The sequence below is a fragment of the Cynocephalus volans genome, chromosome 2, assembly GCF_027409185.1.
Source record: "Cynocephalus volans isolate mCynVol1 chromosome 2, mCynVol1.pri, whole genome shotgun sequence".
Classification (NCBI taxonomy): domain Eukaryota; kingdom Metazoa; phylum Chordata; class Mammalia; order Dermoptera; family Cynocephalidae; genus Cynocephalus; species Cynocephalus volans.
In genome coordinates this window covers 104498775-104513935 of record NC_084461.1, presented here as the reverse complement: position 1 = coordinate 104513935, position 15161 = coordinate 104498775, and the positions used below count along the sequence as shown (strand labels likewise).

Genomic DNA, 15161 nt, shown 5'->3' with positions numbered 1-15161 from the left:
ATTCTCCATTGGTTTCCCTGAGCTGAACAAAGAATAAAGATCTTATCCTTTCCAATAGTACTGATTTTTAAAAATTTATAGGACTAGAAAAAAGGCTTTCGTCATATGCTACTCTTTTTGCCTAACAAAACAAATCCCTTCTTTTTCCATAGGATTTTTCTTCTTTTAAACAACTGGGGTCAAAGTTAAATACGAGGGTTGTCTTCATAAATATCTTCAGTTCCTCTATAGTTTCCATAGTATTTTAATTGGAGTTCAGTAGTGAAGATCATAATTTTTGGCAAATGATAGCAGCACTTCAAATTCCGTCAATGCAAAAATCATTCTTTTTCGAACTTTAACTTACCTTATGTCAATGCCTTTTTTATTAAAAGATATAAAGAAGTAGAATGCAAAAATTAGAACACTGTTAACTCCCCCAACTCCTGTGAACTTCACCATTCAGAAAAGATTAAGTACTTGATAACAAAATGGGAAACTGAAAAGCATTCAAAGTAATCAGTCAAAAAAAAAGGACAGAGGGCTATATACTTGACTAGCTTTAAAAAAAAAAAAGAATTTTTAAAAAAATGACAAAGTAGTCGAAAGGAACAAAGACCACACTTTGACTATGAAAAATGAAAGAATTAAGATTTTAAAAAAATTTTAAAACCTTAAAAAAAGAAAGAAAATGAAAGAATTAGATAATAAGAAAATAGATTTTTGTCTTGGTATTCTTGATACTATAGAACAGTGGTTCTTGATCTTTGGTGTACGTAAGAATCACCTGGAAGATTTGTTAGACCAGATCACTGGGCACCACTCCAGAATTTGTGATTCAGTAACTCTGGGGTGTGGCCTAAGAATTTTCATTTCTTACAAGTTCTCAGAATGCTGATGCTGCTGGTCTGGGGACCACATTTTGAAAATCACTGTCTTAGAAAAATGATAATAAATATGTAATGGGAACCACACACTCAGAATCCTTAGCACGTGGCTCCAGGCAACCACTGCCAATACTATCAAAACTGGCAAATAAGGTACAACTTAGTTACCATCTCTGCTCTAGAAACTTTCACTTTGTCTTCTCAAAAGGACAACGAAAAATTTTCTTTTAGAAATCAATGTTTAAGACTAGAACTTGTTGACAAATATCAGAATAATCTGAAAACATAATGAGAAATTTAAGTCTTCAATTTAGGGTACTTAAATATATTATTCCCATTTCTGCTTCTGTGTAGATTTAAGTGGTAGTTGCAGCAGCTTTTTTTAAATATCTGGTAAACACTCATGGATTATAAAGTTAAATTAGTCTCTTTTCATAAAAATTACAAACCTGCTGATGGCTTAACACTTATTATTTCAACTCCTTCTGGCAAATGCAACTCTTGGCTATAAACCATTTCTGAAAACAGAGTCAACTTGCTGGTACTCTGAAGATTTGCTTTGCAAGTCTGATATTTCTGTGAAAAAGGAGATAGGATCTTCTCTGGAGAAGAAGAATAATATTCTTCTGACTGCCAAACTGCTTCAGATATACTTGTATCGACTTTTTCATCTACAAAACATAAGAAAAGAACCAAAAACTGGGGGTATAACTCTTTAAATATTACAACTGCTACATTTTACAATACAAAACTGCCTTTATAAAAAATATATAGTAAACACATTAGTATGATTCTTTACAGCAAGAAAATGAGAAAATCATTTTGTTTTTTGAATGAACTGAATAAACTACAATTTTCACCACTAGATTAGAATGGCTTTAATAAATATGCCCTGAACTGTCTAATCATGTATAATTTGTTAATTTAAGTCTACTTAAAGTTACAAAATGGAAAAAAAAGACTCACCCAATGAGACAGGGATTGACTTTAAATGTAAATTCCACATGCGTAACAGTGAACGGTTGTCTTGAGTGCACTCTATTACAATTAGGTAGAACTTTTCAGAAAATCCATTAGGTGAGCTGCCTATTGATATTAATGATATTTTTCACCATTAACATGGATAAATGGGACAACTTACCAAATATACCAAGTTAAAATAACTGGATTAAAAAAGAAATAAAAAAAATTTTTTTTTGTTTCAGAAAATTATATTTACTAGAATGTGTTTGCTGTAGAAAATTACTTATTCATCTAAAGCAATATAATTTATTCATTATTCATTATATTACATATAATCCCCAGCACTGTAATCATTAACTCAACGTTACACCATCACTGACTTTATTTTATAACATTACTAGTGTATCGGTGACTTGACATCATTACTTAGTCAGAAAGTAATATGACTGCTGTTTTGGCTTTCTCCTGACAGATGTTTGTAATCAATCAGGTAGCACTAACAGACTCATTTCTTATAAACAACACAAGTATGATTCTTTTCTCTGACATTGATTACCACTCTGCATACTTCTGAATATTCATAACTGACAAATGTTTAAACCAATCAGATCATAAACAAATTCAACCAATCACACAAAACTATCTACCAGAACTGGATAATCATATTGTAGAACTGTATTCTCAGATCTTTATAATGAAATCAAATACACAATGCCAAACATAAAAATAAACAAAAGCAAATATAAACATTTTAAGCCACTTGGATTTATGGAAAAAGCTAGTATTTTTGATTAGTGACTAGTAAAATAATATATAGTTACACACATTATAGAAAGGCAACATTAAAAAATTTTACCCAGGGTTCCAAATACAAAGTGGCATTATAGAATGTACTCAGCTTCTTTACTACATGAATTTGTATTAATTTAAAGTTTTAACAATTACATGTATGCTATGTTTAAATTTCATTTTTGAATTCATAGGCCTAAAAAGTCATATATTCCAGTCGTGACTATTAAATTGTTCACACAGATTAGACCACATTAAGTGGGAAATTTCTAAACAGAGAGGAACTACATGATATGTACTTTAAGTCAACATAACATGATGAAAATTGTATTGCCAAATTTTTTTTAATGTAAGTTCTATAACAAAATGACCTATTCATGATATTTACCTAATGACCAATGTATTCATTATACAACATATCATTCGAGAAAAATTTTCTTGGCCCAAAAAGCATAAACAGCACACAAACTGCTCAAAATAGCTACGTTCATCTTTCTAAAATGTATCATAAAACCAATGGCTCATTATTGCCTGAAAAAAAAAAACTTTTTCACAAAAGATTTTAATCCAAGTTTCTTCATTGTAAGCTATTCTTCATTATGTACAAAATTATGTAAATAAGAATTACATTATAAAAATGATACAGGGCTGGTAAGTTAGCTCAATTGGATAGAATGTGGCGCTAAAAACACCAAGGTCCAGGGTTTGGTCCCTCTACCTGCTAGCTGCCCCAAAACAAAACAAAACAAAAACACAAAAAATGATATAAATCATAGAACATGTAAAAAACCAGAAAGCAACTGTTGTTAGGGAACAAAGGATTGCCCTTTTAAATTTACATAGGAAAAAATTTTCAAAAGAACAAAATGAAAGAAGAATAACCACACGTATCTTAAATCATCTTGTGTTAATACTAAATGAAAAGGTAACTTCGGTAACATGTTCTGAGTGAGTTAAGCATTTAAATTATAAGAATTAAGATTCAGAAGGAGCAATCTCAATAAAAAAAAATTAAGAGGAAAGAAAAAATAAGGGATTAAAACAAAAGAGAAGAGAAATCAATCCTGTTTCTGATTATTTCAATAACGAGAAAGAATGTTCCAAAAGTGTAAACATCTGTAAAACACTTTTCTTCTGGACAACAGAACAAAAGAAGATGAAAACATAATTCTTTGGGTATTGTCTGGGAAACTAATAATGAAGATAATAGTTTTTGAGTAAAAAAAAATAAGAATTCCCTGAATATTTTCAGAAAAACTAGAAAAAAATAAGAGAAAAAAAGATAAAAATTGAAGAATCCTAGAAAAGAAAACACTAGAACAGATGAAGATTGTAGCAAAACTCAACTGTAAGCACAGGTGAGTAATTTCTTTCAAAAGCCTTAAAGAGGGCTGGCCGGTTAGCTCAGTTGGTTAGAGCGCAGTATAACAACACCAAGTTCAACGGTTGGAATCCGCATACAGGTCCAGCCACCAAAAAATATATTTATATAAAATATAATACATATGTACATGAAAAAAGATAAAGAATATTTTTGTTTACATAAATAATCCTTTATCCTATACCAACATCTTTATTCTCCATTTTTAGTATATTTCCACATTCAGAATTACAAAAGCACATGAATAAAGTGTATTGGCATAGTCCATGCATTCTCAGAGAAACTGAGAAAAGCCTAATGAAAGCAATGGTAAGAAATGTTCAGCATAAACGTGCAGAACTCTAAGGAGTACTGCTCAAATGACAAGAAAAACTGAAAAGGTAGAAAAGAAATAATGTACAAGAGAAGTAAGAAAAAAAACTGGAACAAACAGAGAACAATAGTTAATATTATTTGAGGCTTGATAACTGACTTTAAGCAACAGGCATATACTATAAGGATGCTTTATAAGATTTTGGTCTTCAGGAAAGCCATTTTGAGTTTGGTTTGGCTCTGTAATGGGGACTGCTGATCAAAATATTTTAGTTCTATTTTCCTCAGTTTTCCTTTATGTAAAAGTCAGTGTCGGGTGGAGGACTTTAATAAAACTTTCAAAACTGTTTTATTATACAAGTATTAATTAAGACACTTAGTCTTTAAGGACCTTATAACTTGAAGGTGTTTTTGTTTTTTTTCTTGGCAGCTGGCCAACACAGGGATCCAAATCCTTGACTTTGGTGTTATCAGCACCATGTTCTAACCAACTGAACAACTATTCAGGCCTTAACTTGAAGTTTTAAGCTACTTCTTTAAATTATAGGTTTCTAAAAGTCCAGGTGTCTGTATTATCCAAATTGATATGACAGGACCCCAACCATGCAAACAGCACTCACATGTTAATGATAAAACATTTCTCTTATGCTTTTAAAAAAACATATAACTAAGAACCCCTTTAACTTTTTCATGTTTATTACCTGGTTAAGAATAAAAAAAGATACCAATATTTATGATAAATAATTCTACAAACCTACACAGAACAATTTGAACTTCAAATAGACAATATGAAATATTATACCAATGTTAATAATATAACTTTATATTCACCTTTATTAACTGCCTAGCGTACTCTACATAGCATTTCTCATTACATAAAAATTTCTTCTTTACCTGCATTAGATAGAATGCTTTCTTTCCCCAGACTTTTCTTCTCAAGGTTATTTAATATGAAGTCTTCTTGAAAAACATGAAGCAGCTGGGTTTTTCTGCCATGCTGAAAGTAAATAAATACCAACATAAGTTGACATATGTATTATTTACCTAATGCTATGTAGCCAGAAAAATAATACTTACAAGTTTGGTAATGGGATCTAATGCAACAATGCATCCTGGCCTGGCTGTTGATTGTTGACTGACGATGTTAAACACTTCACCAACATATTTCTGTTTTAAAAAAATTGATATATCCTTTACTGAATAATTAAATTCAAAAGTAATTAACAGCAAATAACATGGAATTCCAGGCATAAGAGATAAATAATAATTCAGTTCAAGTAGGGCTAAATATAGTCCCATTCAACTATAAACACTCTAGGACTTTATCTAAATAGGAATTACATAGTAATGAATAAGAGTTACAGCTCAGTAGGTACAGAGAAAACCAAAGGCAATGCTTGGTACTTATTAGACCAAAAAAATATTTTACATCCATAAATGTGAAAGACTGACTTCAATCTCCTGGCAATGTTTTAACAGTCAGTGCTTTTTGAGCATTAATTTTGAGGTGGGAAAGATAGAGCCAAAGAAACAAGCTGATGTAATGTTTACATATGCTGATTTACTGAGCCACTTATGTCCTGACTGCTTTAGTCAAGATCACATTACTAAATTCAGTGGTCAATTCTCAATCTTCACCATACCTGATTGGCAGCAGTTGGTCCCGGTGATCACTTCCTCCTTGAAATACTTTCTTCATTTATCTCCCATTATATACCACATTCACCCTACTTTTAATAATGGAATGCTCCAGTGTTCTATCTTTCTATCATTTCTCTTTTCTAACTATACTCCCTCCTTCGACTATCTCATCTAACTCCACAACTCTAAATTTATATGCTGACAACTATCTATTTTATATCTTTAGGCCAGAACTCTCTCTGAACTCCAGAAACTAATCTACTAGCTCTCTTGGATGTCAAACAGACATCTGAAAATTAGCACGTCCAAAGCCAGTCTCTTAAATCCCTCTGCCCTTCAAAACCTACTATTTCTCGTACATTTTTCATCATCTCAACGTGGGACAATTCTATTCTTCCTAACGCTCAGCACAAATCTCAGTAATCATTCTCTTTATTCAAAGTTCAAAATACATACAAAATTTGACCAGATCTTAGCATCTCTATTGTTACCACTTGCTACCATTCTGAGCCACCCTGCCCCTCTCCTGGACTACTGTATTGGCATCCATATTGGTCTCTCTGATTCCACTTCTGATTCCCATATTTAATCTATAAAGGCACCAAACTAACCCATTTAAAATCTGTCAAATCATAACACACTATCATTCTTTTCAATGGTTTCCATGTCATTCAGAGTAAAAGCTAAAATTATCACAATGGCCTATGAGGCTTTATATGATGTGACCAGGCTAACTTTCTGACTTCATCCCTAAATACTCTTCACTTCACATACTCTGCTCCAGCCACAATGGCCTCCTTACTGTTCCTTTACATACCAAGCATGCTCTGGCTTACAGGTCTTTGAATTAATTGGCTGACCTTCTTCCTGTATCACCCTTCCTTTAAATATCCACATATCTAGCTCCTTCATCTCCTTCAAGTCTTTACTCAAATGGTACCTTTTCTGTGAAGCTTTCCCTGACCAGCACCTTACCTGACACCCCCTATCTCTTTTGCGACACTGTTTCTCTCCATAGTATTTGTTAATATATTTTTACCTGTTTTTTCCCCATCTCCCTTTACTAGAATATAGGCTCTATGGTACAAATTTTCTGTTTTGTTCACATCTAAATTCCCAGCACTTAAAAGAATGCCTGGTAAATAGAAGAACCTCAATAGATATGTGCATTTCTACTATAACACTATATATATGTTTTGGAAAACCTTTGTGTTCTACAAAATCACACATTAAAAATAAACTTATGAAAAAAAAGGATTGGAGAAGAACACAGACATGTATGCAACTTTCTAACCAGAGCATTAACAAATGCATTAACTGGTAGCTGGGGAGAAGGCTTGAATCCCTTAAACAGAAGGCTCAGTACATCTGAAGACGACCCTATGGGACATTAAAAAACACCCAAACCAAAAAAGTGGAAATGCTTGCTTACTGGAGGTGCTGAGACAATGCAGTTTGTAGGTTGCTATTAGCTGGGCATAGGAAGAAGTGTGGCCTGTCATAAAGCAAAAGCTTTGCAACGGTATTAAAGGACTACTGCCTGAATTGCATTCAAGCTGAGGGCTCTTTCCTTTCACGCTTAAGGTTAAAATTCTACTCCTGTTATTCCAGTTCTCCTTGCCTAGAAAAAAAACGCAGTTGAACCACCATAACTTCCACATTATACTGCCAGTAGTCTCCATTGATCTATAAGCAAAAAAGTGTTACATAAACATGCATTGTAGACTAGGCTCTACTTTTTCAACGAATGAAAAAAATAGTTTCTTTTTTTTTTTTGGTGGCTGGCCAGTAAGGGGATCTGAATCCTTTGGCCTTGGTATTATAACATCATACTCTAACCAACTGAGCCAACTGGCCAGCCAAAAAAAAAAAAAAAAAAGTTTCTTTTTAAAAGAGATTAGAATCACTATAAGGGTACAAAACAATTGTGAAAAAAATAAACCAACAAAGATACACATTTATTATAAAGTATATGTCACAATATATTATTATTATCTAAAAATATATTATCTACTTAAACCATTTTAAAAGCCATTACTTACAGAAATTTCAGGGTTGGAAAGCTCACATAAAAGCTTCTTGGCATCGATAACTGCTTCATATAATCTCAGATATTGTCCATCACTTGCTACAAAGCATGCACTAGGAGAGTTGCAGTATGCACCTAGAAAGTATTTACAGACATTTTAAATTTAACTCTAGTGATAATGTCAAAAAAATCTTAATTACTGAAATAAAATCAGAATTCTTACCTAGACAATAACTGGGTATAAGAGTGGGCAGCCACGCCACATTGGAAAAGGCAGAAACATGAAGAGAATTAATCCGGGCAAGCTCAGAAACTCCTCCAGAAAAAGACAATGGCCCGACTGGATCAACCCGCCAAAGAATAAGCTCACTATAAACTGCATTGGGATCCTGAAATGCCATGTCAACAGTGCTTTTATTTTGTTCTGTCAAAGAACATTCTTCAACATTTATAGCATCATAAGGTTGCTTTTGGTTATCAACATCTGGTGTCCTTAATGCATTATGGTGTGATGTTGTCAGCAATAATGGCAATACTGAGTGGCAAGCTAAATCATTAAGATGAAAGCGATGACCACAATATCTGGATTTGTGGGAAATACTGAGAACTGTAGAAAATGCAGATTCCTCGGCAAAACTGACCAACCACTGATTCAGAGAACCATCAGCATGCTTTGAAATCATCATAACATTAGGAGTAAAAATACTTAATTTTAAACTATTAGATGATTTATTGTGACCAGAAGAGATAAGCATTGATGTGGAACGGGTGAGGCCAGAAGGTTTTTGTTTCCCTTGCTGAATAGCCAAGTCAACATTCTTCGTACAGGCATACATCACTATGCTTGTACAGAGAGAGTTTGCATCACCTGTGGGGAAAGCTACAGGAATTCTGGAAACAAAGGACACCTAGAATTAAGAAAGCAAGCATTAGAATATATGAAATTATATAAAGAGATATTACAAAATAGTATCCACCCATAAACAAACAGTTCTCCACAGATCATAACAATAGTACCTGTACTTGACGAAACATACCAGGCTGGTACTCATCCAGCCAATCCACATGCCAAACCAGCAAAGAACCATCCATGGGATGAATACTGAACAACATGTCTGCATTTTTACTCCATTCAGACAGAAGTACTTCAATCTGATGATCAATGGCAGCTGATGGTAATGGTGCAAAACACGAGTTTGGTACCATTTTATCACCACCAAATTCCTTCTTTTCATGATTTATTTTTAGATCATCAACACCATTATCCATTTCTATAAGCAAAAGAGTTCATGAACCAAGTAAATACAATCAGATTGCTAGTATAAATAAAGACCTTTAGAAATGCATTTAAGATGAAAAACATAACAGTTTTCATATTAATAAGAAATAGGTTCCCTTTTAAAAATAACATTGCTCCAGGAATATGAAGCTACTGGAGTTTACTTGGTAATCAGAAGGCCTATAGGACTGAGTCAATAGTTTATTGGTAGAAGGATTAATATTGAACTGTAAAATAGGTAAGCTGATTTCTGAACCCAGACATCCTACAACTAATCCCTCAGCTAACCATCAATAAGACACACTATTTCTCTGGACCTCAATTTTGCTCATGATAATATGAGGGAGCTGAAATTGGGGCTATAATTCTGGGACTAAATTTTTAAAATATATTATGTGAACCTAATTTGTACGTTCTCTACAATACAAAATTTATCCAAACCTGAGTATTCTACACTAGTTATGCCCTAGGTGTATGCACTTGCAACTGATATAACATCTTAATAAAATCATTTCAAATGACTACATTTACAGTGCTCAATTTCCAGGTTCCCTTCAATACATTAGTAATTAAAAATAAATTTACGTATCAACTTATTAATACAGGTAAATATGTATATTCTCACCTCTTTCAAATATCACAGACCACACCCTCTCCCCAGTCCTGGTTAGGAATATAGAACTTTTCTTAAAAGAGACACTTAAAGATATGTTTGACTGTGTACCAGATTAAAAATATAAGGTGTACAAGTCAACAAGAAAACAAAAAATAACTCAACATAAAATTAGGCAAAGGGCATGAAAAAGCAAGCCACAAATGGGCTAAAATATAAAAGATACTCATTCCATTCAACTTGCATCAAGACAATGCAAACTAAAACAAGATGACATTTTCCTCTATCAATTGGCAAAAACAATAATCAAACAAAAAGATCAGTGTTGCCAAAGATATGGAAAAAAGGATATTTGGATACACTCAGACGAAGTATAAACCGGTAAAACATTTCTAGAGAGTGATTTGTCAGAAGTTGTTGATATTTACAATTTGTATACGCTGTTAATTCTACATATAGGAATCTATGTTATAGAAAAATTCACACAAGTATGAAGAGATGTGTAATTATGCCATTATTAGTATAGTGAAAAACAATTTAAATCAATTTAAATGTCTATCAAAAGAGGAATTGTTAGTTTTCTCTCTGACATAGAATAATCAGCAGCTGTTAAAAATGAGATTGAAAACAGCCCATTACTGAATTAAAACAAGTTTCAGAACATTATTTTTGTTTAAAATTGAAAACCCACAGAACTTTTTTTAAAAAAAAAATTATCTGTATACATGTTTGTATTAGCATAGAAAGAATCAATCTGGAAGAACAATGTGAAAACTTTAACATGATGTTAACAATGTGAAAACTTTATACCTATCTGTACTGTTTGATTTTTTTTCCCTAATGATCATGTACAATTTTATAATTAAAACAAAACTTTTAAAAAACAAACTTATGAATCACAGACTGTATCAGAGATAGCTAGCTGCCCAACACAGTTTCATACTTCCCAGTTCTTAGTATATAATGGCTATCTAGTCATGGACTCCATGGGACGCTGTGACTAATTCTTGCCAATGGAATGAGAGTGGAAGTGGCATGTGTCAGTTCTGAGTCAAGGTAGTTGACTATACCTTCTCCACTCCCTTTCTCTCTCTACACCAACTGCAAGCAGAATGCAGAGATTTAAGGCTGAAGGTACAATGCTTCTTATACTTTAATGTACACATAAATACCTAGAGATTTCATTAAAATGCAGATTCTGGTTTAGTAGGTCTGTGTGGATCCTGAGATCATGCATTTCTAACAAGCTCTCAGGTAATGCCAATGCTGCTAGTCCACAGATAGTTCTTTAAGTAGCAAGGTTCTAGGGGCGGACAAAATCACAAGAATGGAGAACCTTGAGTCCTTACAGCACCATGTACAAGAAAGCCACTGGATTATTAAATGAGCTAGTCCATAATTGTATTATGACACTGCAATTTTGGAGTTTATGTCTGACAATAGCTACTTTCACCCTAACACAAAAGCTTTTGTTACTTTGAACAAAACCTTGTTTTGCAGCTGGCTAGTACAAAAAACTGAACCCTTGACCTTGGTGTTACAATGCTGCATTCTAACCCCCAGAGCTAACCAGCCAGCCCTGTTATTTTGAACAAAACTTTAAATTTTTCATTCTTATAGCTTTACCTTCATCAGATTTTACATCTGCCTGATTAGAGTCTTCTACACTGGCCTCAGAAGATGGTTGCTCAAAACTTTTTCTAAGTTGCTGTAGAAAGACTTCCATGGACAAAGTAAAATGCAGCTCTTTATTGTTTAGCCAGTGTACTACAAAAGGACCACTCTTCTCTTCATTTTCACTTAGACTCAGAGATGTAATAGATGGAAGAAGTGGAATGTCTATTTAAAAAAAAAATCACAAAGTTAAGATTTTTATTATTCTAGCACACAAAACATCTACACCTTATATTTTTACTGACAAATACATTTATCTTTTGTTTGTCTGAGAAAGTCTTTACCTCTTCCCTTTTTAATTTAACTTAAAGTTTTTTTAAAGACTATTTTTAGAACAGTTTCAGTTCATAGCAGAATTGAGAGAAAGGTACAGAGATAGCCATACTCTGTACCATGTCCCACACATGCATAGCCTCCCTCATTAACAACACCTGCCACGAGAGTGGTACATGTGTTACAACTGATGAATCTACATCAACACATCTCTATCACCCAGAGACCATAGTTCACCTTAGGGTTTATTCTTGGTTTTGCACAGTCAAAGGGTTTGGGCAAATTTATAATGATATTACATTTATCTTTAAACCTTTGAAACACATTTGATTTAACCTATAAATAAGCCTTCCAACATAATAATATTTGCCACAATTATTACTGATAACAGATTTGAAAGGTAAATTTAACATACCTATTATAAAGGAGATAAAATTATATATTCTAGGCCATACAGCATAATTTATTTAACATACATGTTTTCTTTAATCCTAAAAAAATTCTCACGAAGAAACATGTCTTTAATTTATAGACATATTAATAGGAATGTCTTCTTAATTTATCACAAATTTTGGTAACAAGCATATTTTAACCTAATCTACAATGAAAAATGCCAGCATGATGATGTCAAAGGAATAAGTGATATATGTATCTCAATAGTAACAAGTTTTTTTACTCAATAAGTGACATATTAATTTCTTTAATAACCTAACCATCTAATTCTAAGATGATACTGCTTATTTATTAGCATCAAATTGATTAGAAGAAATAAAACTGAGGTTCCCGTCACATGCTCACAAAAAGCATTCAAGACAGACCACCTTAGCTAAAAATAATTGTTCCTTGGTATTACTTTTGGTATAATTGCTAAATTAAGTATATTGAAGTACAAATCCAGTTTACTGTGATAAACGATAATCCCTAATTTAACAGATGTAAAGAAAAACTTAAGTCTATCATATTAAATCAAATCTAGATCACGCTGGTATTTGCTGAACTACAAAGCCTGAAATGAATTCAGGGAAGGTAAACAATTTTCTCCAAAATAAATCCATGTTTTAAAGGAAAGATAAGTAACTTGAGTTAATAATCTGTTCAAACAACTGTTAGACACCAATAGAAAGAATATTATAGAACATGAATGGTAAAGGATAAAAGAACCTTTCTCCTTTCCTTTACACATACATCCAATCCAAGAGCTTCTGTTTATAACTATACACTAGTGTTATTTGATTAATATCTATCTATACCCGGTCTGATTATATGTTTCATGAGATCAAGGACCACATTTGTTTTGATCGCCACTGCATCTCCAGTCCCTGCACTATCTCTAGTTCCTACACTGGAACAGACCAGGCACTCAATAAATGTCTTAAGAGGCTGAACTGTCAATCCCATTGTTCCTAGGTGAATACACAGTAGTGCCAGGGATTGAAAGAGTGCCCCCAAGGAGCCATGGGTAAGATTTTCTGATATTCAACTTAAAATCAACACAAAAGATATCTGCAGTACCTTCTGTTAACTACATAAGAAGGAGGCGTAATGATGGCTTTTAGCAGACACATTCTAAAAGAAAACTCATATCTCCTCTGTGTCCTGACCTCACTCAAAAAATTTGATTAAAGTCATTTTTATGATAAATCTTCATGGAAAGGGTATAAGAACTAGAACAAACAAAAACATGCTCTTATATGCTCCTCTCCTATGGCTATTTTTATTGATGGGCAAATAAGTGAAGCCAAATCTGAGAATTGTGCTTTCAGTAAGAAAGTTTACTCCAACAGATTCAATTCAGGGAAAGGAACTTTCCATAGAGTCCAATCTAGCTGTCAATAATATTATTTTGTTTTGATTTACTTTACATTTTGCTTAGGGACCTACTATCTAAAGAAAGGTATTAGAATTTTCCTTATTGTTTCTAGTCAAGGAGATGCCACACTGAAACTTAGGGTTCCTTTTTCAGTAATCCCTCAGCCTTTTCCATTAATGAGAGAATGCAAGCTTTCTTTGTTCTCATAATATTGTCCTTTACTCAAAAGAGACCTTCAAAATTATTCCACTCATCTTAGAGGTGACTCTGGATGTTATAATCACTGTCAGTATGACATACATGTTATGTTTTTGATAAAGGTGATGGTTTTTCGAAAGCATATTTAATTTTTTAATAAGATAATTCAATGTTTCACCATTTACATTTCTTGGCTCATGTATTCTTTCAGAACTAGTACTGTTGTCAACCAAACAGAAGAACTAAGAAGATCAGCAAATACTTTTATTCCTACCACAAGTATCTCTACACTTTATTTTATCAGAGCACTTCTTGCTTTGATAAAATTCTATCCAAGTAATGGACTATACTTATGACTATGGTTCCTTGAAGAATGCAACACTGTAAATCCAGCATGGAAGTAGATTATGCTTAATTTATTCTTAAGAATATTCTACCATATACAAAAATACATCAATAATGATTATCTTTCAGGGAAAGAGACAAAGATAGGGTAGAGGTGACAGGAGGCTTTTACTTTTCACTTTCTATACAAATTGCTTTTATCATGTGCAAATATTGCCTTAAACTTTTTTTCAAGTAATATTCCAAGGTTCCACTTTAAGTGTCCCAATTGTGATCACTGGTTTTTATACTCACAGAAAATACTTTACTAAATATTCAAATTCATACGTAGAACCATATATTCTAGATCTTTCAGTCTGTCTGATAGTACATATTTGACTACAGAGGTAAGTTTCTTATTTCTTCCGGTCATAACTTTTACATATTTCTGTCTTTTTGGAATGGCTCCAAAGATCAAGTACCAAACAGAATGGTTTTATTTTATTTTTTATTTTTTAAATTTTTTTTCTTTTTTTAAATTTTATTTTGTCGATATACATTGTGGCTTATTATTGCTCCCCATCACCAAAACCTCCCTCCCTCCTCCCTCCCCCCTCCCCCCCAACAATGTCCTTTCTGTTTGCTTGTCGTATCAACTTCAAGTAATTGTGGTTGTTATATCTTCTTCCCCCCACCCCCGGTTTTGTTTTTTTTTTTGTGTGTGTGTGTGTGTGAATTTATATATTAATTTTTAGCTCCCACCAATAAGTGAGAACATGTGGTATTTCTCTTTCTGTGCCTGACTTGTTTCACTTAATATAATTCTCTCAAGGTCCATCCATGTTGTTGCAAATGGCAGTATTTCATTCGTTTTTATAGCTGAGTAGTATTCCATTGTGTAGATGTACCACATTTTCTGTATCCACTCATCTGATGATGGGCATTTGGGCTGGTTCCAACTCTTGGCTATTGTAAAGAGTGCTGCGATGAACACTGGAGAACAGGTATA

General features: G+C 33.0%; 1 protein-coding gene across 5 annotated transcripts in view; it reads right to left on the bottom strand.

Moving 5' to 3' along the window:
* DMXL1 (Dmx like 1) overlaps nt 1–15161 on the bottom strand; it is a 149905-nt gene that overhangs the window by 94086 nt on the left and 40658 nt on the right. For all 5 annotated transcript variants that reach the window (XM_063088204.1, XM_063088200.1, XM_063088201.1 and 2 more), the window contains exons 10-17: nt 11500–11712; nt 8999–9252; nt 8205–8889; nt 7995–8116; nt 5389–5478; nt 5206–5308; nt 1833–1952; nt 1316–1537 (exon numbers count right to left, since the gene is read on the bottom strand). In XM_063088204.1, the coding sequence (XP_062944274.1) occupies nt 1316–1537; nt 1833–1952; nt 5206–5308; nt 5389–5478; nt 7995–8116; nt 8205–8889; nt 8999–9252; nt 11500–11712 (1809 nt within the window). The remainder of the gene's footprint in view (nt 1–1315; nt 1538–1832; nt 1953–5205; nt 5309–5388; nt 5479–7994; nt 8117–8204; nt 8890–8998; nt 9253–11499; nt 11713–15161) is intronic.